Source organism: Sus scrofa, chromosome 15 (assembly GCF_000003025.6).
Source record: "Sus scrofa isolate TJ Tabasco breed Duroc chromosome 15, Sscrofa11.1, whole genome shotgun sequence".
In the NCBI taxonomy this organism is placed as follows: Eukaryota; Metazoa; Chordata; class Mammalia; order Artiodactyla; family Suidae; genus Sus; species Sus scrofa.
Window position 1 is genome coordinate 86,941,267 of NC_010457.5, and position 23,760 is coordinate 86,965,026.

At 39.3% G+C, this 23,760-nt stretch overlaps 1 protein-coding gene across 3 annotated transcripts in view; it reads left to right on the forward strand.

Annotated features, from left to right (window-relative positions):
• The window catches only part of ITGA4 (integrin subunit alpha 4), an 86,375-nt gene continuing 63,402 nt past the window's right edge, over positions 788-23,760 (forward strand). Inside the window, exons 1-4 of one of the 3 annotated variants that reach the window (XR_002339183.1) lie at positions 788-6,421; positions 6,740-6,861; positions 23,344-23,450; positions 23,547-23,676. Coding sequence is in view for 2 of the 3 variants with exons in the window: in XM_013982231.2 (XP_013837685.1) it covers positions 6,225-6,421; positions 6,740-6,861; positions 23,344-23,676 (652 nt within the window). In the remaining variant the exon portion in view is untranslated. Of the gene's footprint in view, positions 6,422-6,739; positions 6,862-23,343; positions 23,677-23,760 lie in introns of all 3 variants that reach the window. The other 2 variants (XM_003133517.4, XM_013982231.2) reach the window with 2 other exon arrangements.

Genomic DNA, 23,760 nt, shown 5'->3' on the forward strand with positions numbered 1-23,760 from the left:
TAAAGCTGCTTTGAAATTGTTTTCTGGCTTGAAGTTTGTATGTCTTGTCTGTCTAATTAGATTGTCAGCTGTTCAAGAGTAAGTGCTCATCTTTAACTTCTTTTGTGTCTGCAGAGTGCTTGGGACACGTGTACATAAGTGTTTGTTGTGTGATAAAACTTTACCCATGATTAAGCAATGTTACACTGTTTATTCACCATGATCCTTTCTGAAATGCCTAGGAACTCAGTTTTTCAAGATGAGGTCGTGTGTATGAGAGGCCTCAGATAAGACATAGTTGTATAGCCCTTTTCCATGGACTCTAACCTCCGATAATAGAAGACAGTGATGCTGTAAACTATCTGTGAGTCTTGTGAACTTTTGAGATCTTGCATGGACCAGTTGTTAAATCATTCCAGTGCACAAATCCAATCTTCCAGATCAGATTACTTACAAGATAAAATGTTGTCACATAATAAAGATGTGCTCTGAGGGGAGAATGGTTTTATACCAGGTCCTTTATACACTGTAACAAGAGAAGCAATTGTTTCTTCTTCTGAACTGAAGCGTGAAATAGACATAGTTTAAGAACTTGTAAAATTTCAGGAGTTTGGGGAGTTATAAAAAAACTGATAAAAGGTGAAATTCCTAAAAATTGTCCTTCTACTCCAGAAAAATTTCCCCGAACACCCCCATCAGAAGAAACTTGTCTTTTGAATTTCTCTGGTAGGCACCATTTTGTATGTCATTTGGTACCTACGGTCTCAAATTATTTCTTGAGCTCTTTATTTCCCCAACGAAAGGGAACATTTCCAGAGGGAAAGAGAAGTAGGCTGTGTTTGGGATGAGTTGAAAGAAAGTTAGTTGGAGGCCAAGCATGGAGGGTATTAAGCCCCAAGCAAGAAATTCTAATTTAATTGGGTTGAGTTATGGGGGGAGGGGAATCATTGACAGGTCTCTGAGAGGGAAATGACATATTCACAGCTGTAAAAAAATCATCTGCTTATGTATGCCAAGGTACTAAAAAGTTACAAGGGGATAAAAGTATCAAGAGAATAAGGATCCCAAATCCATTTGTCATGTTACACAAAGCATCTCTCAGTTATACAAAATAACTGTTCAATAAATATTTGTTGAATGAGTGAATAAATAAATAGAAGCAAATTGAGACAGAAAATGCCTTTTATTAACTTAGACAACCTTCCATATGAGAGTCATTTGCACTGAGCTCAGATTTCTATACACAGTTTATTTCTGTAAGTAGTTTATTTCTATACAAATTACATCATTAATGATGATGATGATAGAAGAAAAGAAGGATGAAGTAGAAAGGGATTTTTTAATTAAATATCAATTGATTATGTGCTCAGCAAGGCATTAAACTGCTTGATACACATTCACTCATTTTCCCAAGCCAACCAGAGAAGACTTAAACCAGGAGATTAAATACCAAGTTTGAGTAACACTAACAAAATGTATAGGGTTTTGACTGGCTGTCATGGCCAGTACTCTCACTGTCAATGCCCTGCCCCTTGGGCTGCCTGAGCTCTGGCTCCAGAAAGACAGTGTCCCTGGTTCAGCAGTTTCTGGGTTCTGGAGCCTGTGTCCCTCACCTCTTCCCCCCCCCCCCCCACCCCACAGGACTCCTCTGGCACCTGGGAGCATGCTTGCAAACAGATGCAACCTGTAAGTATGGCACAGTTACCCCTTTACCAGGAGAGGATGAGTCCTTGGAAATATACCCCAGTCTCCAGGTCCTCCAGGTGTGGGGATTCTGAGGTGTGTTTTACACAATTCTCAACAGATTCCAGAGCTCTCGTAACAAGGAAGAAGCATTATTTCATGTTTTCTTTAAAAGCATTGATATTTATATTCAAGAATCAGGAAACTGGGGGTAATATTACATATCAGGATAAAAGAGGTTCTTGTTTCATGTTAGGAACTTTATTACTGTGGGAAAAAATAATCTCCTATTGACTTAGTTTGGATCCCCCAAGAGCAGACCTTGAGACAAGTGCTTAGAAGTCAAATTATTGAGGGAAAAGGGGTGTTTCAGAATTTGGGGTTAGTGGGAGGCAGGAAGAGATTGCAAATATTTTCTTCATGCACCACTAATTGCTTTCCATGTTACATGCTTTACTTTAGTGATTTAAAGTATATATTAAATAAAAAGTTTTAAAAACTACATGCCAAATATGTCTATGAATGTTCCACAAACTTCAAAGACTCATCTCTAGAACCCAGACATATTGTTCAAAAACATTCTCCTCCTCCTCCCTATTCCAACTCCTTCTTTCTTGTTGCTTTATTTTTCTTTTTTTGCTACTACTACATTCCACCTTAAAAACGTCGTTTTACTTCCTCATATGACCTGTAGCTGACAATTTATGTCAACTTTTTCCCCAATGTACCCTATCAGTTATTTCATTTTCCCTTCCCTACACTCCACCCAGACTTAGGTTCTAGGACTGCCCTTTATGCCTACATCATTTGTTAGCAACCAACTGTCCCTTCTCTTTCCCAGCTACATGACATTCACATTTGACTCTGTTCTCTGGTTCACTGAGGCCTATCATGTTTCTCCTCAGAAATTATAAGCTTATTGGGAATAGGACCCATATTTTGTAGTACATTTTTGAATCTGCCAAAGGACACATTGTTTTGTATATAATAATGCATGATCATAGAATTATCCAGATTTCTCTCAATTTATGACATTAATGATGTAAAAAGTACAAATCACGAAGAGCCATTCAAAAAATAATTATTGTACACCTGGTGTTGGCCAGGCAGCATATCAGGTGCTAGAGATAGAGTGGTGAACAACAGTAAAAACGAAACATGTGTGTTCTGCTCTCTAGCAAGAAAAACTTGTAAAGACACCTGTGATTATAAATTAAAGAGCTCTAAAAAGAATGAACAGGATGGTTTGTAATATGATGACCTATTTTAAGTGGATGGACAAGAAAATCATCTGTGAGGAGGAGACCTTTCGGCTAAGACTGAAGAAAGAGGAATCTGTGAAAAGTCAGAGGTTGTGTATCTGGTCAGAGGTAATAAGATGGGCAAAGGCCCCAGGGTGAAAAAACTTTGATGCACTTAAAGAAATTAAGGATGGGTAATGTGGATGAAAAAAGTGCTCCTGGGGGAAGTGGCCATTGGTGAGCAGGCAATGTAGACAGAGGCCAGATCACAGGGTCCTTGTAGGCCATGCTAAGTGTGGTTTGTACTAGAAGAGCATGGGAAACTCTTTAAAGAGTCTAAGCAAGGAAGTGGAATGCATGATTTGATTTAGAATTTAAAAATTCACCTTAGCTTCAATGTAGAAAATTTATGATGTAGGTGAGAGGCAAATAGTGAGAATAGGTCTCAGATCCCTAAGAGATCAGATCAGATGACTTTACTTGGAAGAGGATAGGAGCAAGGCAGGAGAAGCTCATCAAACAGATGAGCTGGGGATATAGTGTGAAAATGGATTAATAGGACTTAATTACTGATGGATTCAAGGTAGGGAATAGAGAGAGAGAGGACTCAAGAATTACTTTCCAGTTTCTGATCTGAATAACCAGGCAGATGGTGTGCTGTTCTGGGGAAAGGAAGATTGAGTGGAAGAATAATTGAGCTGTGGGTTGGAATTCAGTGTTAAGTTTGTTACGTGCACAGTGCTCATTTAGACATCCAAATAGAGACATCAGGTAGCAGTGAAACATATGAGTCTGGAGTTGAGAAGAGAGATCCAGTCTGAAGACCTGAACTGTGACTTATGGAGTATTTAGTGGGATTATTTAGCTAGTATTTAAAGATTCAGGAAATGAGTTAAAGAAGGAGGAGGAGAAAGAGAAGGAAAGAAAAAGAATGGAGCTCCCACCCCCACTCCCCGGGGGCTTTCCTATACTTAGGGAGGAGGGGAAGAAACCAGCAAAGGAAACTCATAGTGGCCAGATAAAAAAGGGGAAAGAGTTCAAAAAGGTTAGTATCATGAGAAGAGAGACTTTCAAGAAGGAGAAATGCTCACTCTTGATAATAGCTGAGAAACTGGGCGAGCCCATGTGAGAATTGTTTCTACTGGGCAGGACTTCTTACCAAGGATAGAAATCACTTGAAGTATGTTTTTTATTTGAGAGTTTTATCCAGCTCCTAGCACACTATGGGCACTTGAAGCATATTAATCAAGTGACATTAATTGAATGACCGAGTATTTGAGTTCAGTTCAGGGTAAGGGATAGGCCTAAGTAGTTTTACAAAGTCCCTCTCTTCCTGCATGAACATGCTCACCCACCTGCTACCTGACTGTCACTCTTACCTGCAAAAGTATCTATTGGAGAGAGAGCAGTATCTTCAGGCTCTGTCATAGCAACATTAAATACCATTTATTCCTCCATACTTGGGAAAAGTGAACTGTTCAATAAGCCTTGGATGAATAAAAATTGGGGCTAACATAGTGCATGAGGTCATAAAGGATGACTTTCTGAAATTGTAATGAAAATCAGAACCATGACTATAACCATCATCATAGAAATGAGGTCCTGTCCCATCAAGACTCCTTCATCTTAGCTCCACATTGGTATTTACCAGTACTATTACCAAGTTCTTCTAGGTTCAGTTCTCAGAACTCTCTTAAGTCTATTTCTTCCTTTATCCCTCCTGTTCCTTCCTAGTTCAGGGAGTGCTTAGTCTAATGCAGCCCTCCTTGTCCTGTAAGTGCCCCTAAAGCATTCTGAATTTTCTCTAGTTAGTAAACATCTGTCTATCTACCACTTGGCTGAAAATTTTCCTAAAAGCTTGCCCTGCCTTGTTCACCTTGGCATTCTGTGGGCCTACCAAGTGCCCATTCAATGAATATGTTGAAAAAAGGAACAAGTATTTTAATTATGTATCTGCCTTTACAACTTCAGATGTGCTATTTCAGTTGTTTTAATGTGCACAGACACTATGTGATGAGCACGTTTTCTTATGTTTTTTTACCATAGAGTAATAATATATTAACTTGGACCTGCATTGCCTACAAATACCATCCTAATCATTTATGGCTGTGGCTGGTTGCTCTAGAAAGAAACCTGAAGCACACCATGGATTAATTAGGATGAGAATCAAGCCCAGTTCAGGTGTGTTGTGCTGTGGGTCCTCAGCGCTTTTTCATAGGCTCATTGTGGTGTGTGTCTCTTGACCTCAACTGGGTCTGAGCCCTGATGGCAGGTGCATCCGGTGGCAACTGGGTGGATGTGTGGAAATGGGGAGCGTCAAGAGTCCCAACAGAGGAATCTTTTGAAACGAGGCAAGTCACAGCGCTTCCTTAATCCAGCCCTTGGACTTAGCAATAGCCTTAAAACACCCGCCCCTCTTGTTCAGCCCTAGCCACTGCTCTTCAAGCAATAGGCTGGGACTTAAGAGGAAGTGCGGGGAGGAAGGAAGTGGGCATAGAGGGGTGCAGGGCTCTGAGTCTCAAAGTGAATACCAAAACGTCTTTGTCACCAAAATATTTCTCAGGTGCCTTCAGGGAGTGCCTTTTGTTTGTTTTTAATTTGTGTCTCCCTGATTGATTTTTCTAGTGGTTCCTTATGGCCCCCAAATCAAATATAGCGCTTAACCAACGAAAGATCAGGATGAATCCCCACCGCAGTCCATCCCGGTGCCCGAGTTTGCAACTGGCCAGGCCAGGCGGGGCAGGTCGAGGAGCCTCATAGTGGGGCTCTCGAGGCTGATTGGAACCTCGTCGCTACGCATCTAGGCCCCAACCACAGTTAAAAGGCGAAGCCCGGGGCCCCTTCTCGCCCTACTCTTGCAAAGTCCCAGGAGCCAGGCGTCATCCCGCGCTCAGCTTGGACTAGGTGGCCCCAGTCTGGCGCGCGTCCTGCGCAGCTAAGGTCCCCCAGCGCCCCCTACAGCCGCGCGATGGGGGAAACGGCGCTAGGTACTGCGCCTCTGCACCACGCCCGGGACCCCACCCAGCGGCCCGCGCCCCAGACCTCGGGAGTACCTCACCTCCTCGGCTCCAGAAACAGGGCGTGGGGCCCGGCAAGCGCGCAGCATCCCGGGCCACCTCTGATCGCTCCGCCCGCTGCGGCCCGACTTCCCCTCCCTCCTTCTGTCCCTCCCTCCCTTCTTCCCTCCCGCCTGCCCGCCGGCGCCGGACACGCTGAGCCTCTTCTCTTGGGGCGCTCTTCCCCTTGGCTGACCGTCGCATCCCGCGCAACTTTGAGATAGACCATGGTCGTTTGGTGTTGAATGTTCCTTTCCGCAAGCGCATGGCTGTACAATCGAGGCGCGGGCCTGGCCCCCGAAGGGCAGCCGTCTCGAAAGCAGTGATGCTACTGTTGTTCTTGGGAGTCCCGACTGGGCGCGCCTACAACGTGGATACCGAGAGCCCGCTGCTCTACAAGGGCCCCTCCAAAACCTTGTTCGGCTACTCGGTGGTGCTGCACAGCCACGGGGCAAACCGATGGTGAGTGGGGTCGGTCTCGGTAACTCAAAGCCGCGAGCAAAAGACGCCTCAGGGATTCCCTGCGGGTTGAAACTTTCCTCCCTGTGGAGGAGGAAGGAGGGGGACGCAGAGACGGCCAGCTCGCGAGAGAAGTGCCCGGGAAACTAATTTGTCTTGAGGTGGCAGCACCCAGTGTGCGTTCTGGAGTTTGGGGTGGTGGGCGGGCGGAGGAGGAGGTGGGGAGAGCGGCCCTGCTGCCAGCTGCACGTCTGTAGAGACCTGGAGTTCAATGGGCAGCACCGCTCACGTCTGCGCGCACGTGCACAATTCTCTTTTTAGGCTGGTAGTCGGGGCGCCCACCGCCAGCTGGCAAGCTAATACTTCGGTGGTCAACCCTGGGGCGATTTATAGATGCAGAATCGGAAAGAATCCGGAGCGGAACTGCGAACAGCTTCAGCTGGGTGAGTTGAGTCTGCGACCAGAAGCTAGTGACCCCTCCCCACCCCCATCCCCACATACCCAAGGAAGCACAAGTCCTGGAAGAACTCCTGTTGCCTATTCTCCAAGTGAATGATTTTCACTAACTTCACTCGTGACAATGATTGCAGTTCTCTGACAAAACTATGTGAAGGAAAAGTTTTTTTATGAAACCTTCTTTTCACCTCTCCCTTTCTTCCCGCATTTGTAAAACACATTTTCAAGTCTCTCAGCACATTAAGGACAGGATCCAGCTAAGCCAAGACTTGAAAATTTTATTTCCATCTTTGACATATCAGCCTTATTAAAGAACAGGCTAAGGAATAGATAAGGATTAGCAATTGGAATTGATTCCCTATCCTGTCATTTAGCCCAAGAGCTTTCTAAAAAAGAAAATGATATAGTTTTACTTTGAATGTGAAATCTAAAAGAACACAAGCAAAAAGTGGCATCTCCATTGTTAATATACTTAAAATAAAGCTTAACGTATAATTATTATTTTTTCTCTCCAAAAACTGATGTTACGTAGATACCTCTATTTTACGTCATTTATTAATGTCTCTTCTTAGGTTTGTGATGACTTGAAAAATGCATTCTGATGAGGGAGGGGAGAAAGTTCGTGTTTCAAATCCAAAAGCAGATTTGCTTTGCACAGACACATGGGAGAAGAAAGGGGAACTAATATTAATTCAGACTATATCTTGTTCTAAATATTGTTAAGAACTGCTATGTATGTTGCTTATTTTCTGAAAAGTGGCATTGTTCTTATTTTACCCATGAGGACTCTGACTCAGAGAGTTGCAAGGACTTTTTCTAGAATTACTTAGCTAGCAAGTAGAAGATGGGACCCCAAGTCAAAGTCAGGTCTACTTGTGTCCAAAGTCTAAGCCCTTTCCTATCATGTATACATCTTCAGCGCAAATAAAATTAAATGAAAATTCTAATATGTTGTCTGCTGAGCTGATACGTCATCTGTGAAAGTGAATAAAAGGTCACAGTTGGTACCTTTCTCATCTTTATCTTTGTATCAATGCACTTTTGGGATAAGCTAGTTATTGCATCTTACCACCTCCTCCCCCCTTTTTGGGGGTAGTAGTCTTTGCTTTTTCTCAAACTGGGAAGCTGCTTCTCTTCATTGAGAATGAATTCAAATAGAGTACGCACATGATGGAATTTTATTTTTGAGTCAGAGAGCATCCATAAAAGTCTTGAAGTTGTCTGCAGGGTATAGAGTAAACTTCATCCTCTCATTAAGCATTTTCCACCCCCAAAGGCAAACTAGGTAAGCATAACACATTCACGGACCTATCTATTTGGATAATCTGCAGATCATAATTTTCATTGCATGAGGAAGTTATAGGATGAAGAATTAGGGAGCAGAGCAGACGACCTTGATCTGCCAGAGGATTTTGACAAGGTCTCAGGAGGGAAGTTTTTTATTTTTGTTATCCTGTCATAGTTTCCTGATTCATGGTATTACAACTACTGGTATTTAGCCCTTACTTCCTGTATGGAAGGGCACCGAGTCTATTTGTAGATGTCTGTACTTAACTGGGAAGAGCCTGTCATAATATTGGATGAAATTTAAAATTTATCATAATAATGCCTGTCAGAATTGAAGGAAAAACCTAAATTCTTTGGGCACACAGAGCATAGGGATTGACTCCAGAAATAACCTCCAAGGAATGTGCATGTGGTAGATGTGCAGCAAACATGAATTAAGTGAAGATTTGTTGGACGGATAAATGAATAAAAACAAAGTGCAATTTTGATTGTTATCAACCTGATTGGTGAATAAGAGCATTAATTAGAAGTGATAAGCTACAGGGATATTTTTAACTTTCAAATTTTTGATCAATAAAAAAGCTATTTACTAGATGAAAGGCCAAAAAGGAGGAGAAGATTTCTAGTCAGACAACTGGTTGAAACACTAATAGCTGTCGTAATAGCCTTGAGCATTTGCAAAAGAGTTGACTGAAGTTACTTCTCAGATAACATTTTAAACATATCTTCTCTTCCTCATAGAAAGAGATGGTGTGTTTCTATTCAGAACAATCTCAGGAGTAACTTTAATTTGTAAAATCAGGAACTGAGGATAATGTCTGAAAGGGAACACTGAAAACAATAATTGGTAACTAAAGACATTTAAGGATTCTCAGGCTTGTGGACTATGTAATATTTTTTATGAAGAATTTTCAGGGAGAAAATACATACAGACCATTGTCTATATAAGATGACTTCACTTGTTCTGTTTCAAATGTGGGTGACTCGTAATGTATGGAAAAAGCTTAGCTCAGTAACTGACATAACTGACATTCAAAAAATATTACTTTTTTGTTTTCTACTTAAATCTATATCTGCACATTATCTATTATAGGCAGTTTGAGGTTAAAAATAAGGACAATTAATAGATGAAACCAAAAGTTAAATGTATAAATGAAAAGTACCAGTTGGAAACACAACAACTATTTTTTTTTTGTTCGCCCAACCAAAAATCTTATAACAACTAAAGACTGAGCTATGATTGCCCTGTCATAGATGTTTTCTTTCATTCATGGCTGAAAGTGCTATCAAGGAGATGAAGTTGGAAGACCCCTTAAAATGATGCCCATCTCCTACACAATTCAAAATGCTATTTCACATGGACTTTTTTAGGTCTCAGAATTTCAGTTAGAAGTTTGATTCAGATATTCAGATAGGCTCCTTCCCTAAAAAGAGGAGCTCAGTGCCCTTCCCCCATCTCCTACCAGCATTGCCCCGTATTATGGTATCTTTGCTATGGTCATAATCAGAAGTGAGCAGCAAATGGCTGTTTATCTGAAATGTTCAGGGAATGAGATGTTGAGAGTCAGATACTCCTTTTTTATCCCTTTTAAAATTTTATTGAAGTATAGTTGATTCATAATGTTGTGTTAATGTCTTCTGTATAGCACAGTGACTCAGTTACACATATATATTCTTTTTCATATTCTCTTCCATTATGGTTTATAACAGAATATTGAATATAGATAGTTTCCTGTGCTGTCAGTAGGACCTTGTTTTTTTATCCGCCCCATAGTGAAGTGAAGTGACAGAAGAAGAAGCGCCTTTCTTCCTGCATGCAAACAGGCTTTTTCCACCTCCCTGCCTGCCTATGAAGTGTCTTTTCCCTCACTTCTTTGGTACTTCCCTCTAAACCAGAGAAAGGTCATCTTCCCCTCAGGAGGGTCTGAATCCAAACTTGTTCATAAAGGCCTCAGTGTGTGGGGAGGCCATAATAATTTCCAGAGGTTCAGTTGCTTTTTCACTCAGGTGCTCTGCAACCTTGCTGAAGTTTTTTAAAAGGATGCATTGATCACAGATGATTGCTAAATGAAAGCATCACAAATAATGGCTTTTTAATGTATTTAATCATAGTTCACACATGGATTACCAGTATCCAAAGAATTAAGGACATAATAAAATGTATAAATACTATTAAATTTTACCGAAAAGATTGTCTTCATTTGGTTATTTGAAAGGCATATCAGATCTTTCATTACTTTGGATTTGCCACTAATAGCATTATACATGTATGTGCAGGCATGCACACACTCACGCACACACACACCTACACCCACACTTATTTGGGTAATAGAGGCTAATGTTACACAGCCCAATACAGTAGCCATTAGCCATTGTGGCTACTGAGCACGTGAAATGTGGCTAGTTTGTAGTGAAAGGTATTGTAAGGCAAGTTACATCCTGCATTTCAAAGACGTAGCACCAAAAAAAAAATTACATATGTAAATATATGTATATAAAATATCTCTTTTTTAGATATTATTACATTGGAATATTTTGAAATTCATATTGATTACACATTTAAATGAGAATATTTTTGATGTACCAGGTTAAAATTTATTAAATTAATTTCACATATTCCTTTTATTTTTTTTAATGTGACTACTATAAATATTTCACATGTGGCTTTTATTATGTTTCTATTAGACATCACTGCTCTAGAGAAACGTAACTTCCCTGTGTAAAATAACATTAACTTTTTAGCAGGTGCTTTCCCAGTGTCTACATATAAAATGAATAGAATTTTTACTTTTATTTTCCAGGCCTATGCTGTTACTAGACCTTTAAGTTCCTTGCTTGTACTTCTTTTTCTAATTGGAAAGAGCAATGATTTATCACAAGTTAGTCATTATTATTCCCCTTCATATGTCTTCTGAGAATTGAATTACCTTAACCAGTCTCCTGGTTTATATTACATAACCTGTTTGGAAGAGGATTAGCATTTGTATCATTAAACGAACTCACACTTGAAGGTGCTAGCTACCTGTGGATGTGGTGGTGCTGAGCCGAGCTGCTGCAAAAGGCATGGCCTGATGCAGCCCACAAGCTATCCTCCTCCGTAGCTGCATGCTTTCCCCTGGGTGTGTGGACTACAGTGAAGCTTGACAATGAGCAGAGGTTGGTGATGGCAGAGGCACAGATGCAGGGACAAACACTGAGCCTGGGCAGGATGGTGGGGTCGGCCACAAGCATCTAGGCTGATCTTACACTTGCAAGAGGCCTGATTACTAGGCTCTGGTGGGTACAGGGAGGGATTCAAGTGGCTGGCTTCTTACATTATGGTAAGAAGAGGCCATCCTCAAAGGCTCCTGATGGGTGGGGGTAAAGGGAGTGGGAAAAAACCTAGGTAGCAGTGTACAATAACACCTGTTGAACTAAAGTTGGCAGGATCTGCAAAGGTCCATGGTGGCTGTACGACCTTTGGCTTAGTCAGTGATGGAATCTGCTGTTTTTTTGCAGAGCAGGTCTCTGTGACCTGGACTTTGTAATTATTGCATGAGAGAGATGAAAGACGTTACCCAAGGTTCTGACTTGGGCTGTTGGATGGATGATGGTGCTATGTCCTGTGAGATGTAAGAGTAAATAGCTAGTAATCAGTTGGATGTGTGGGTCTGGTAGGCAGGAGAGGTCTGTACTGGCAATTCGAGTTGAGGGTAATTGGCATAGAGATGGTAATCAAAGCCATGGAGGTTAAGGAGTTTAACCTGGGAACTCTAGGCCAAACAGATCATAGTGCCCAGGAGAGGTCCCAGAAGATTCCTACAATTTGAGAAGCAGCTAGAACAGTGTTGCTCAACTCTGGCTGCAATCTAGATTCTCTGTAGAGCTTTAAGAATACCATTGCTGCCAGCCTCCTAATAAAACCTCTGGGGCTGGGTCTAGGTAGGTGGGATATTGTGATTTATACTAAGAATATTTGATTTTCATCCCCATTTCTGGCACTGAAATCCTAAAACTCTTGCAGTTTTCTAAGTTATTAGTGATAACTATGTCTTTTTTATGTTAATGAGATGACTTTGAGACCTAAGGGTGTGGCTGGTTGTCAGTGGAGCCAACCACCAGGTTAGAGGTTTGAAACTTTCATTCCCCCCATCTCCAACTTTCAGAGAGATAACAGGGCCTTGAGGTTGAACGAGTTGCCAGTGGCCAGTGATTTAATCCATCATGACTATGTAACACAGCCTCCATAAAACCCCAGAAGGGCAGGTTGGTGACACGTGGAACTTTAAGATGAGTAGTGAGCTCAGAGATAGCCTAGAATCTTTCCTGCCCCTTCCACACACCTCGCCCTAATTGTCTCTTCCACCCAGCTGTTCCTGAGTTAATTCTTTTATAATAAACTGGGGATCTAGTAAGTAAGTTCGGTGCGCCACTCTAGAAAATTAATCAAACAAAAAGAAAAAAATGGAAACCTCAGTAGCTGGTGGATTTGAAATTGGCTTCTGAAGTGGGGAAGGAGGTGGGTAAGGTACAGGCGAAAGAAGTCTTTTTCATTTATTTTAATCAACTATTAAACAGGTACTCCCAGTGCTTTTTACCTTTCAGCTTTCTTCTAAAATTCCTTTACTTATTAAGGAAGTTTTATGCTAATTTATTAAAGTTGCCTAAATTTCCTAATACTATAGAAATAGGCACAAATTACTAGATGATAGTCAGCTATTTTTTGGTGGTGTTCAGTAATGTACAGTACTTATTTTTCTGTTTTTACCTTTTGACCCCCTTCACCCATTCCTCCCTTCCCACCTCCCACCCCCACCTCTAGCACCCACAGATCTGTTTCTATATCTATGAGTTTGTGGTTTTTTGGTTTGTTTGTTTTAGATTCCACATATAAGAGAGATCATACAGTATTTTTTTATCTAACTTATTTCACTTAACATAATGTTATTAGTTCATTCATGTTGTTGCAAATGGCAAGATTACATTCTTTTTTATGACTAAATAAAATTCTGTTGTATATACATACTAGATGTCTTCATCCATTCACCCCTCAATGGACACTTAGGTTGTTTCCCTATCTTGGCTATTGTAAATAAAATACTTCAATGAACATGGGGGGGGGGTACGTAATTTTTTTTTAAGTTAGTGTTTTTCATTTTCTTGTGATAAATATCCAGAAATGGAATTGTTGGACCATATACTATTTCTATTTTTAATTTTTTGAGGATCTTCCATACTGTTTCCATAGTAGGTATACCAACAGCCACCATTACCACCAACAATGCCCATCCTTTTTCTCTGCATCCTCATTCACTAACTCTTGTCTTTTTGATAATAGCCATTCTAGTAAGTATGAGGTGATAGCTCATTGTGGTTTAGATTTGCATTTTCCTCATGACTAGTGATATTGAGCATGTTTTTATGTACCTCTTTATCCCTCTGTATGTCTTCTTTGGAAAAATGTCTATTTAGGTCTCTTGCTTAGATTATTTGCTTGTTTTGCTATTGAGTTATATGAATTCTTTATATGTTTTGGATATTAGCCTCTTACAGATATGTAATTTGCAAGTATTTTTTTTTTCCATTCAGTAGGTTGCCTTTTCATTTTGTTGATGGTTTTCTTTTCTGTGCAGTTTTTTAGTATGATGTAGTCCCACTTACTTATTTTTGCTTTTGGTCTCATATTTTTAAAATTTATATCTAAGGCCTATGTCAAGGAGCTTGTAGGACTGAACCCTTATCCTATCGATCTGACATTATCTCCAGGTAGTGTTACAACTGAGTTGAATTGTAGGACACTCATCTGGTATCAGAGAATTGCTTGGTGGTGGTGTGGGAAAACTTTCTCACACACACACACACATTGGAATTGGATGCAAAACCCTTAGTAGGGCATCAGAAGTTTCCAAAAGTCTCTAGATGATTCCAGTATTCATCTATGATTGAGAACCATTGGAGAATGAAAAAAAAAGAAAGAAAGAAAAATAGATTGAGAAAGAAAAGTCAAAGAGTTAGCTAGGAAATAAGGTCAATGTCATTATGGAAGTGGAAGGATGAGAGGTTTGGAGAAGAGATGAATGGTTGACAGTATCAAAAGTTGCCAAGAGGTCAAGCTAGGTAAGAACTTCAGAGGTTTCTTGGGATTTAGAGAGAGTTGATTTATTAAAACCTTCATAAGACCAGTTTTAGTGGTGACACCAGCCTGCAGGGGGGTAAGAAATGACAAGAAATATTGGCAGCAGGTGTCAACTTTTAACTAGGTTCTTCCTTTATTTATAAAATGTGTCAATTACTTATGCTGGTGCTGAGAATAGGAAGTTGGCTAAGACAGCTAAAGCCCTCAAAGTACTTGTTGACAAGAGAGACAGGAATATGTAAAGCATAAGGATAGAGACACACACAGTGGGGAGAAGAAATTGTTTGGATGATGAGTTTCCCAGAAGAGCAAATACTTGAGTAATTGAGCCAGTTCTGACCAGCTTTGATGAGCACTTGGTAAAATCTCAATGAGTGTGAAATGGATAGATACATTTCTCAGATTGGGGTGGGATCTTCTGGGATTTGCTGTATATTTCAGCATCATTCCAAGAGGTCTAGGCTAGCCTTGGGTTTTAGACTCTGCCTACTCATGCCAGGCAATCGAAAGAATATCTCTAACTGAGATAGGGAGCTTCTGACAGGGGCTTTAATTTTAGTAATGGCTGGAAACATCAAATTAGAGTGTGGAAATAGATTTGCAAGTGTCAGGACTGTGCTCAGTCATGCAGTGTGTTTATTCTGATGCTCTCAGTTTCTCCTCAACATTTTTTTAAATGATAGAAAATCTTTTTCATGTAGTTTATATGAACTACTGTAATGCATACTGAATATGTTCTGAAATAGTAAGAGTGTAGACTTAGTTGTCAAATATCTTTTAGGATATATTTTGTGAAGTGGATTAGATGTGCCCTTTTTAAATTATGCCCTGTGTAGAAGCCTCTTGTCAATATCTGCCCTCTAAAATTTTTCTAGATCTACCTCACCCCAATACTATTCTCTGTTTTCCTGTGACCATTTTATAGTATTCATTAGAATATCATTATTTTGTCTGCAAATCATTGTCTCTGCAACATCCTATCCCATTTGTCCTTTAAACTTTGAACGACAAGATGTCCTCTCTTGTCACCTCCCCCTAATCTCGCTCTGACCCTACACTGATTGGTACAGGGCTCCCTGCCTGACTTTTACTTCTCTCACATATTTTTAAACCTTGATATCATCTCAACCTCCTTCTACATCCTACCCTGTGAATTCCAAACCAAGCTCAGAACTTCAATATTGACCACTGAGCGTTATGTGTGAGCAGGTTTCCCAGGAGTTCTTTTTCTGTTTACATTTTTGTATTGTTTCAGAGCCACTCAAGTGGTATTTTTATGAGTGATACTTTTTCAAATGAACCCTTAAGTCTAAGAGATCAACTGAAAACCATGGAAGTAGAGAATTTTTCCCATTTTTTTTTTAATGTTGAAAGTTGTGGTTATAATGTAATAAGTTGCTGTGGAAGTAAAATTAGAGTAAGATATTAATGAAGTCAATACTTGGATGCATTCCCCGAATAACAGGGAAAGGTACTAATGGCAAATCATTGTAAAGTAGTATAGGGTGGTGGATAACAGTGTAGGTTTGAATCCTTCCTTCCCCTTATACGGGTTGTGACTCTGGTCAAGATGCTTAATCTCCCTTCGTTTCAGCTTCTCCATCTGTAAAATTGGGATAACGATAAAAATACCTCCCTCATGGATATATAACAAAAATTAAATCAGTTAACATATACGTTTACATGTATTAAAAGTATGCCTGATACATAGGAAGCTTATAACAAATATTTATTATATAAACGATTATATAATTATTATTGTAAGACAATATTTCTTCTTTTAGGTATGCTCACCAAATATATCAGTTGCTGTGTATTTTTCTGCTGTAGTTAGTAAAAGGACTTGTATAGGTTTTCTGCAGAAATTTTAAAAAGTTTGGGCCTGAGGTACCTGAAGGAAACTCTGATCTTAGATTCAAGCTCTCAAGCAGGATGGTTTTTAGAGATTTGAAGTCTGATGATGACTCGGGATCAACCCAGATTTATAAAATTTCAGCCATCAAGCTTGGCACTACTTCCTGAAGATGTTTACCTCTGTGTTAGAACTCTTTTCCTAAATACAACATAGTAAATAAAATGATGCAATAAAAAATTAATTTTAATTAATTAAAGTAAAATGAAATAGAGGATTGTTAATAACTGGCTTTTTCAGGCCTCTGATTATAGGAGCTGATTCTCACATAAACTGAGTGTGATTATCAACCATTATCAGATTCTGATTAGGAAGTCTTAGAATAAGACACTTAAAACATATTTTTCCTGAAAAAAAAAAAAAAAACTTTGTTAGTGGTTTCTGAGTTTGATATTTTGACTCTCATCTGCCACTACATGAGTTGGAGGGAATGGTGTTGGAAGTTTAGTACTTTCATGTCATATCTCTTCTAAAACTTAGGTGTTTGACTTTTCATTACTCATTGCTGTTAAATTCATGAATATCACTATTACCTTTGAGAAACATCTCCACCAAATTTTATTAGATATGTGGTGAAAGTACACAGTTTAATATAATAAATATGATAGAATGGATTTGATTGTAATTAGGGTTTGATAAGAAACTAAAACAAGGGGCCATTTGACTTAGCAGCTGAAGGCAAACTGCTGATTTAGTCTTACAGCACTGTGAGCTCCCTCTGCTGGTGGATCCCCATCAACACAATGTGGGTATGCAGGGAGCAGAGCATTTACCATTTAATGAACACCTACTAGGTGCCAGGAAGTCTTATTTGCACAGATATAAATTTTCTGTAATTTTTACATCCCTCCAATAGGGAGGGATGTAGGTCCTATAGTATTGCCATATTTGAATTGGTTTGTTCGCTTTTAATACTGTATGTTTTTTTCTATATTCAGAATTTAGATAAATGAAGGAATTTTATGATTATTTTCACTCGGTAATTATTGCTTCTACAAATAAAGATATCTTGAATGAATGACTCTATAGAACATAGGATAGAATCGGGGTCACTTATTTTTTAGAATTATTTAATAAAAATTTAGAATGGAAGAGTTCGAAATATATTTAGAATGGAAGAGTTCTATATATAAATAATATATATAGAATTATTTAATAAAAATTTAGAATGGAAGAGTTCGAAATATATAGGACTCGTCTTTCAATAGACTAGAACCTCATGTTTTAAAAAAGTTGTTGGAAGTAGGGTCTTTCACTATTTTTCTGAAACTTAAAAATGATGTCACATGTTTTGAAAGATCAGATAAGTGAGTGTTGTCTTAGCCATAAAGCCAGACCAAGAGCCCCAATCAAATTTTTGAATTGAAGCCACAGCACAGTGATGCAGGCAAATAAGCCAAACGTGTCACTGCATCCAGATGTCCCAGGCTGCCCTAGCCACAAAGTGTGTCACTCAAGCTGTCAAAAAGTTACAGAAAGAAGACCTTTGAATCTGGTCTTTCCCCTTGGTCCTTCCTCAGTGGAAATACCAAAATATTAAGAACTGATCTAAGTTGAGAAAAAGGTCAGAGTAAGATAAGACCAAGTATGTAGCATTTTGTGTGTGAACACTTGAAAATTGATTTTATGTCTGCAGACAGATTTGTGATATTTTATACACTTTCAGCTGAAAAAAGATTTAGATGATAAAGTTGATTCAGTTAATTCATACATCTGAAATATTTGTGGAGTTCTATCATAGATACTTCAGACTAGTAGAAAGTAACTACTTTTAGGTCTTCTATTTCTAAAAGTTTTTTAGTTTTCTTTTTTAAAAATTCTTTTCCATTATGGTTTATTACAAAATACTGAATGTAGTTCCCTATGCTATATCTATTTTATATAGAGTTGTTTGTATCTGCTAATCCCATACTCCTAATTTATCCCCCCTTTTCCCTTTGATAATCAAAAGTTTGTTCACAATGTCTGTGGACTATTTTGCTTTTGTAGATAAATTCATTTGTATCATATTTTAGATTCCACATATGAATGATATCATATGATTATCTTTCACTGTCTGACTTCACTTAGTAGGATAATTTCTAGATCCATCTACTTTGCTGCAAAAGGCATTATTTCATTCTAAAAGGGTTTTTTTTTTTTTTAATTATTTATTTTTGCTTTCACCTGCAGCATGTGGAAGTTCCCAGGCTAGGGGTTGAATCTGAGCTGTAGCCACTGGCCTACACCACAGCCACAGCAATGTGGGATCTGAGCTGCATCTGCGACCTATACCACAGCTCAGGGCAACACCAGATCCTTAACCCACTGAGCAAGGCCAGGGATCAAACCCAAAACCTCATGGTTCCTAGTCGGATTTGTTTCCTATGCATCATGACGGGAACTCCCAAGTTTTTTATTTTTGATGCTAATCTTTTCCATTTACCATCCCCATGGGTTTGGATAAATCACTTCTTTAAGGTTCTCTTTTCTCACCTGTAAAATTGGAGTGATAACATTGTCCTCTGCTGCTACTGTGAGAATGAAATAAGTTAACATGTATGGGAAGAATCGCGGACAGGGATGTGCCACAAATACGTTAGGGAGAAGGATGTATGCCATGACGTATGTGCAGCTTAATCATATCTTTTGCTTAATCCTTAAAATAATAATGTCAACATCAACTAATGTTTGCCTGTTTTCCTGCCAGGCTCTGGCCCGAGCACTTCTCACATACCTCATTTACTTCCCACAGTCCTTGCAGAACCCCTCTGAGACATGCATCTCCCACAGGCCCAGCTAATTCCCAGTCTTAAATCATCCTACTCACATCACACTTTGTAAAGATCTTCAAACCTGCAAACACTGTTTTCCTTCAGACCATCTGTTACTATCCTAAAACTTAAGGGACTAATGTTTTTGAAGAGAAGCAGGGAACATAGTAGTGAAGGAAGAAGACCTCTCTAAAGTTAGATCCCTGAGAGATGGGTGAAAGTTTGCATTAGTACCCTCTAGTCAAGGGTTTGGATTTCAGAATTCCCTCAGCAAATATTTTGTTCCTGCCTACTGAATGTAAGGCCCTGTTCTGTGCCATGGGAATGTCTCAGCAACAAAATAGTCAGTCTGCCCTCATGGGGGTGACAGTCATGACAGAATATCTGGTTTTCCGTATCTTCTGTCACATTTTGGCACTTGGAACAATGTCTCTAAAACAGAATAACAGCAACAACAACAACAACAAAAGGCCAGGATAGGAAAGAATATACCTACTTGACTTTGTACTAACATCCTTTGCATCTGTCTATCAGAATTACTGTTTAACCACATTTATATGCACATGTATGTCCCTGACACACAATCAGTAAGTGGAAATAAAAAACTGAATAGTAAGCATACATCTTTATATTTTCTTTTCTCAAATGAAAACCAAAAGAGGAAAAAAAAAGATGGGCTTAATTTTCAGGATAAGGGGTATGATTTTTATGTGGCTTTGTATTTTTAGTGTCTGTTGGGAAAATGCATTCAGCTGTGTTAAGAATTAGTCATTCTAATTGTATGAAAGCATGGAAAATGATCACATGTTAATTTCTACTGACCTCTTTTATGTTAAACCATGTAAGTACTTTTTTTCAATTATGAAGCTGATTTGATTTGCTAAGACTTTAGATTAGTAATGTATGAGCTGAATTGAAAACCAGATTATAAATCATTTTAACATGACATTTGGATAAAATATAAAGATGATCTGTGTTTATTTGTGATGTCCTGTCAGGGAAATGCATGAGAATTAGCTTTCTCATGACAGTTCTAATAATCATCATTTCTGACCAGTTTAGAAATCCTCCATTTCCACATGAGGAAAATTGGCTTAATATTTGATATTCTATTTCAATATTTAGCTGAAACCAAGGAGGGCAAAAAAGTATTACTGTTATTTTCTAGATGGAGTAGTTTCTTTTCAAATACAATGCGACACAGGAAATGGCCTAGCTATGCTGTTCACAAGCCCCACTGCACACTACCATTACCTGGGGAACTGTTTGCAAAATTCTCAGCCCAGATGCATCAAATCTGAGCCTCTTAGAGTGGAACCAGGTATCAGTATTTGTTCAAACGCCCCCTCTCCATGCAGCAGGTGATCCTAATGTGTGGCCAGGGCTGAGAACCACATGAAAAGGTGTGGCCTCTGGAGCAAGGAGTTTAAGGAAAAGCTTCGGAGAAGCCCAGAGCATAAGCTGGTGATGTGAAGGTCTGACCTCTCTGCCAAGATTCTGCAGGGACTACAGAGTAAAGAGGAAAAGGTGCTTGAAATTAGGCAAAAACCCTGATTGGTAGTGGCGATTTATAAACTGATGTTGGAACTGATTCCCTCTGGTGACCAGTGCTGAAAGCACCTCAGGATTATCATTGCTGTTGTTGGGTGCTGCTCTGTGGCAGAAGCAGTGTTAGGAAGTGCAAAGAAGAAACCTCTGTAAGTGTGAGTCTGTGTGTTTGTTCACTTACTAGAATAATCAAGGTGTGTGACCCTAAGTGTGGGAGCAGTGATGACATTGTGATAAAACATACAATAATTCACTGTTTTGTGCAAAAGAACTTTTGGGCCATTTTTATCAAGCAATTTACGTGGTGTTTTGGGAGTTCTAAACATTTGTATATTTACTCCATGAATACTATTGTGTGTTTAAACTTTGAGGTGGCATTTCTAGAGCAGTATTATTTGACCATAATCTTAATGAAACTGTGTATTAAATACACAACATTTTAACAGAGGTAATGGGTTCTTGGAGACCTCTGACCCCTCCTGTCTTTAACTTTTCCCTTACACAATTGCTTAGTTAACTGAGTATTGACTATAATTTTAGAAAGACTTTGGTATTTTTATTTTTAAAAATTTTTTATTATTATTATTTTTTGTCTTTTGTCTTTTTAGGTCCACAACCCTGGCATATGAAGGATCCCAGCATAGGGGTCTAATCAGAGCTGTTGCTGCCGGCCTACGCCACAGCCATAGCAATGCCAGATCTGAGCCGTGTCTGTGACCTACACCACAGCTCACGGCAATGCCAGATCCTTAACCCACTGAGTGAGGTCAGGGATTGAACCGCAACCTCATGGTTCCTCGTAGGATTCGTTTCCGCTGTGCCACGATGGGAACTCTAAGACTTTGGTATTTTTAGAGTTGATTCTTTATTGCAGTGTCAACTGGAATAAATAATAATAACTTCAACTTCAGGTGGAGGAATATGCCATTTATTATCTATTTTTGACACTAGTAAAAAAATAAGCAATTGGCAATTTTAGTAAAAAGTCAAATTGAAAATTTTGTGTCATAATGAAAATTAAAATTTATTTCATTCTTTCTGTTTCTTTCATTTATGTTGGCATCTTGTAACTACAGTAACAACTTTCTATGTTAGAACTTACCACACAATACTACAATTTACTTGTCTTTCTCGCTTCTTCCCTCTTCCTGTCCCTTCCTTTCTGTATAGAGACCTTATGCTTCCACCTGGGTCATCCTTGATCAAGGTTTGGGCTGCATCAAGATTCCCTTCCCATTCCAAGTAGATGCTGCTAATCAACCCCAGCAGTCTTCCCAGACCTTTCCTTAGTCATCTTCCTCTGTCTCGTGCTCTAGGTAGGCAGCGCCAGTAGGTGGGAGTTGACACTACTATTCTGAAGTGTCAAAAAAACTCTGCCAGAAAAAGATGATCCACCTACCATTGCAACAGTGTTCCAGATTATGGGAGTCACCTGGAGTAGTCAAGTTCTCAAATACTAAATCAGTCTCCAGAGAAGGGACTAGGAGACTTTCTTTAGTTCAGCTGTGTTGAAGGGTTGGTTTGTCCTGAAAAAAGTTTTTTAGAAAACAAACAAATGTATAAAATATATATACAAACATCTTTCCACACTCCTTACCCAGTCTCTTACCCAGGAGACTTATTGCAAATAGTTTCACTTTCAAAGACTAACCTCATCTAGGAAGTATTCTGACTTTGCCTGGGAAGCTTTATTTAGGGGTCAAGGTTATCAGAGACAAGGAAGTACCTAATGATTTAGAGTATGGTCCTTAACAATGGATGAAAACTTAGTTCCAAAGTTAAGTAAACAAACCCATGTTCCATGTCTTTAGCCCATAAACTTGGTGCAAATACGTTTACCTGCCTTTGGAATTAAGCTCAGGTGGAATAGAACTGTCACCTGGTAGTTGAAGAGGATGGAAATGGCAAAAGGAATCTTAATGTCCTGTATCTTATTCTCCCCCCAAAACCGCTTTACTCGAAATCACATTTAATCTAGGATCCAGCTGCAAAGCCAAGAAGTCACTTTAACAATTTTTTTTTAAATAATTGAAAAGATGTAAAGAGAAATCACTTTCTCTTACATAGCATGGAAGTACTCTATTGCCATGTGCAATATTTTATTTTTGGCTTTCTGGCTATTCATGCCTTTGTCAAAGTGCCTATTGAAGTTTTTCTTTACTAAAATAATTCAGCTTTTCAAAGTTTTTTCTTTGTTGAAAAACCTTACAATCCACTAAATGTAAACCGTAGGTCGGTTTGTTTTATACACTAGACTTTATTAGTATGTTAATTATACACAGCCACTTTCCACATGCTCAGTCATCACCTTTCAACTTCAATAAACTGTGACTTAAATTCTGGGGACCATATTGCAGTCCTTCTATTCTTAATGTCTCAATGTTTCTTAAAGAAATTAATGTCTTAAAGAAACATTTAAGAAGGTGCTCTGGTGATGTTGCTAACACTGCTAGATAAATGTCCAAAGCAAAGGGGCACATTCTTTGCCAAGCATCACACACAAGGAGGGGTTGCACAGCCTGTGCTGGTTTAAGCTGGTGTTCCCCTCTCTGGGTCGGGTTGGTTAGTTATCTCCCGTGTGGAAGCCATCTCTTCTCAGTGTTACCAGTCGGAGGTCTTACCTACAAACCAAAACCACCTGTGAGAGAACAATTCTGCTGGCACAGAGTAACTCACAGTGACCCAGCAATGTGCGCTGAATATAAGATGACAGGGAAACAGTGAGGAAGGCATTCCATGGATGGCTGAAAGAAAAAAAATACTGGGGATACACATGCATGTTTGTTTTCTCCGCTCTTGTGGAATAAAGCTGTTTTCAAGATAACTGATGGTGAAATTATTTTCAATGCTGCAGGTAGCCTTAAAGGAGAACCTTGTGGAAAGACCTGTTTGGAAGAAAGAGACAATCAGTGGCTGGGGGTCACACTTTCCAGGCAGCCTGGAGAAAACGGATCCATTGTGGTAGGTTATTGGCCTGGGTCCACTGAGAACATGATGGAATCAGATACTCTGGGTGTGACTTTCACATCATTTGGTCTACTTTTGTGTTTTATTCAGACTTGTGGGCATAGATGGAAAAATATATTTTACATAAAGAATGAAAATAAGCTCCCTACGGGTGTTTGCTATGGAATGCCCTCTGATTTACGAACAGAACTGAGTAAAAGAATAGCTCCATGCTATCAAGGTAAGGCATGGTTTTGATATTAACTGCATCAAGAGAAATAAGAGAATGCCTTTAAATTTTTTTCACTTTTCAATTTTGGATACT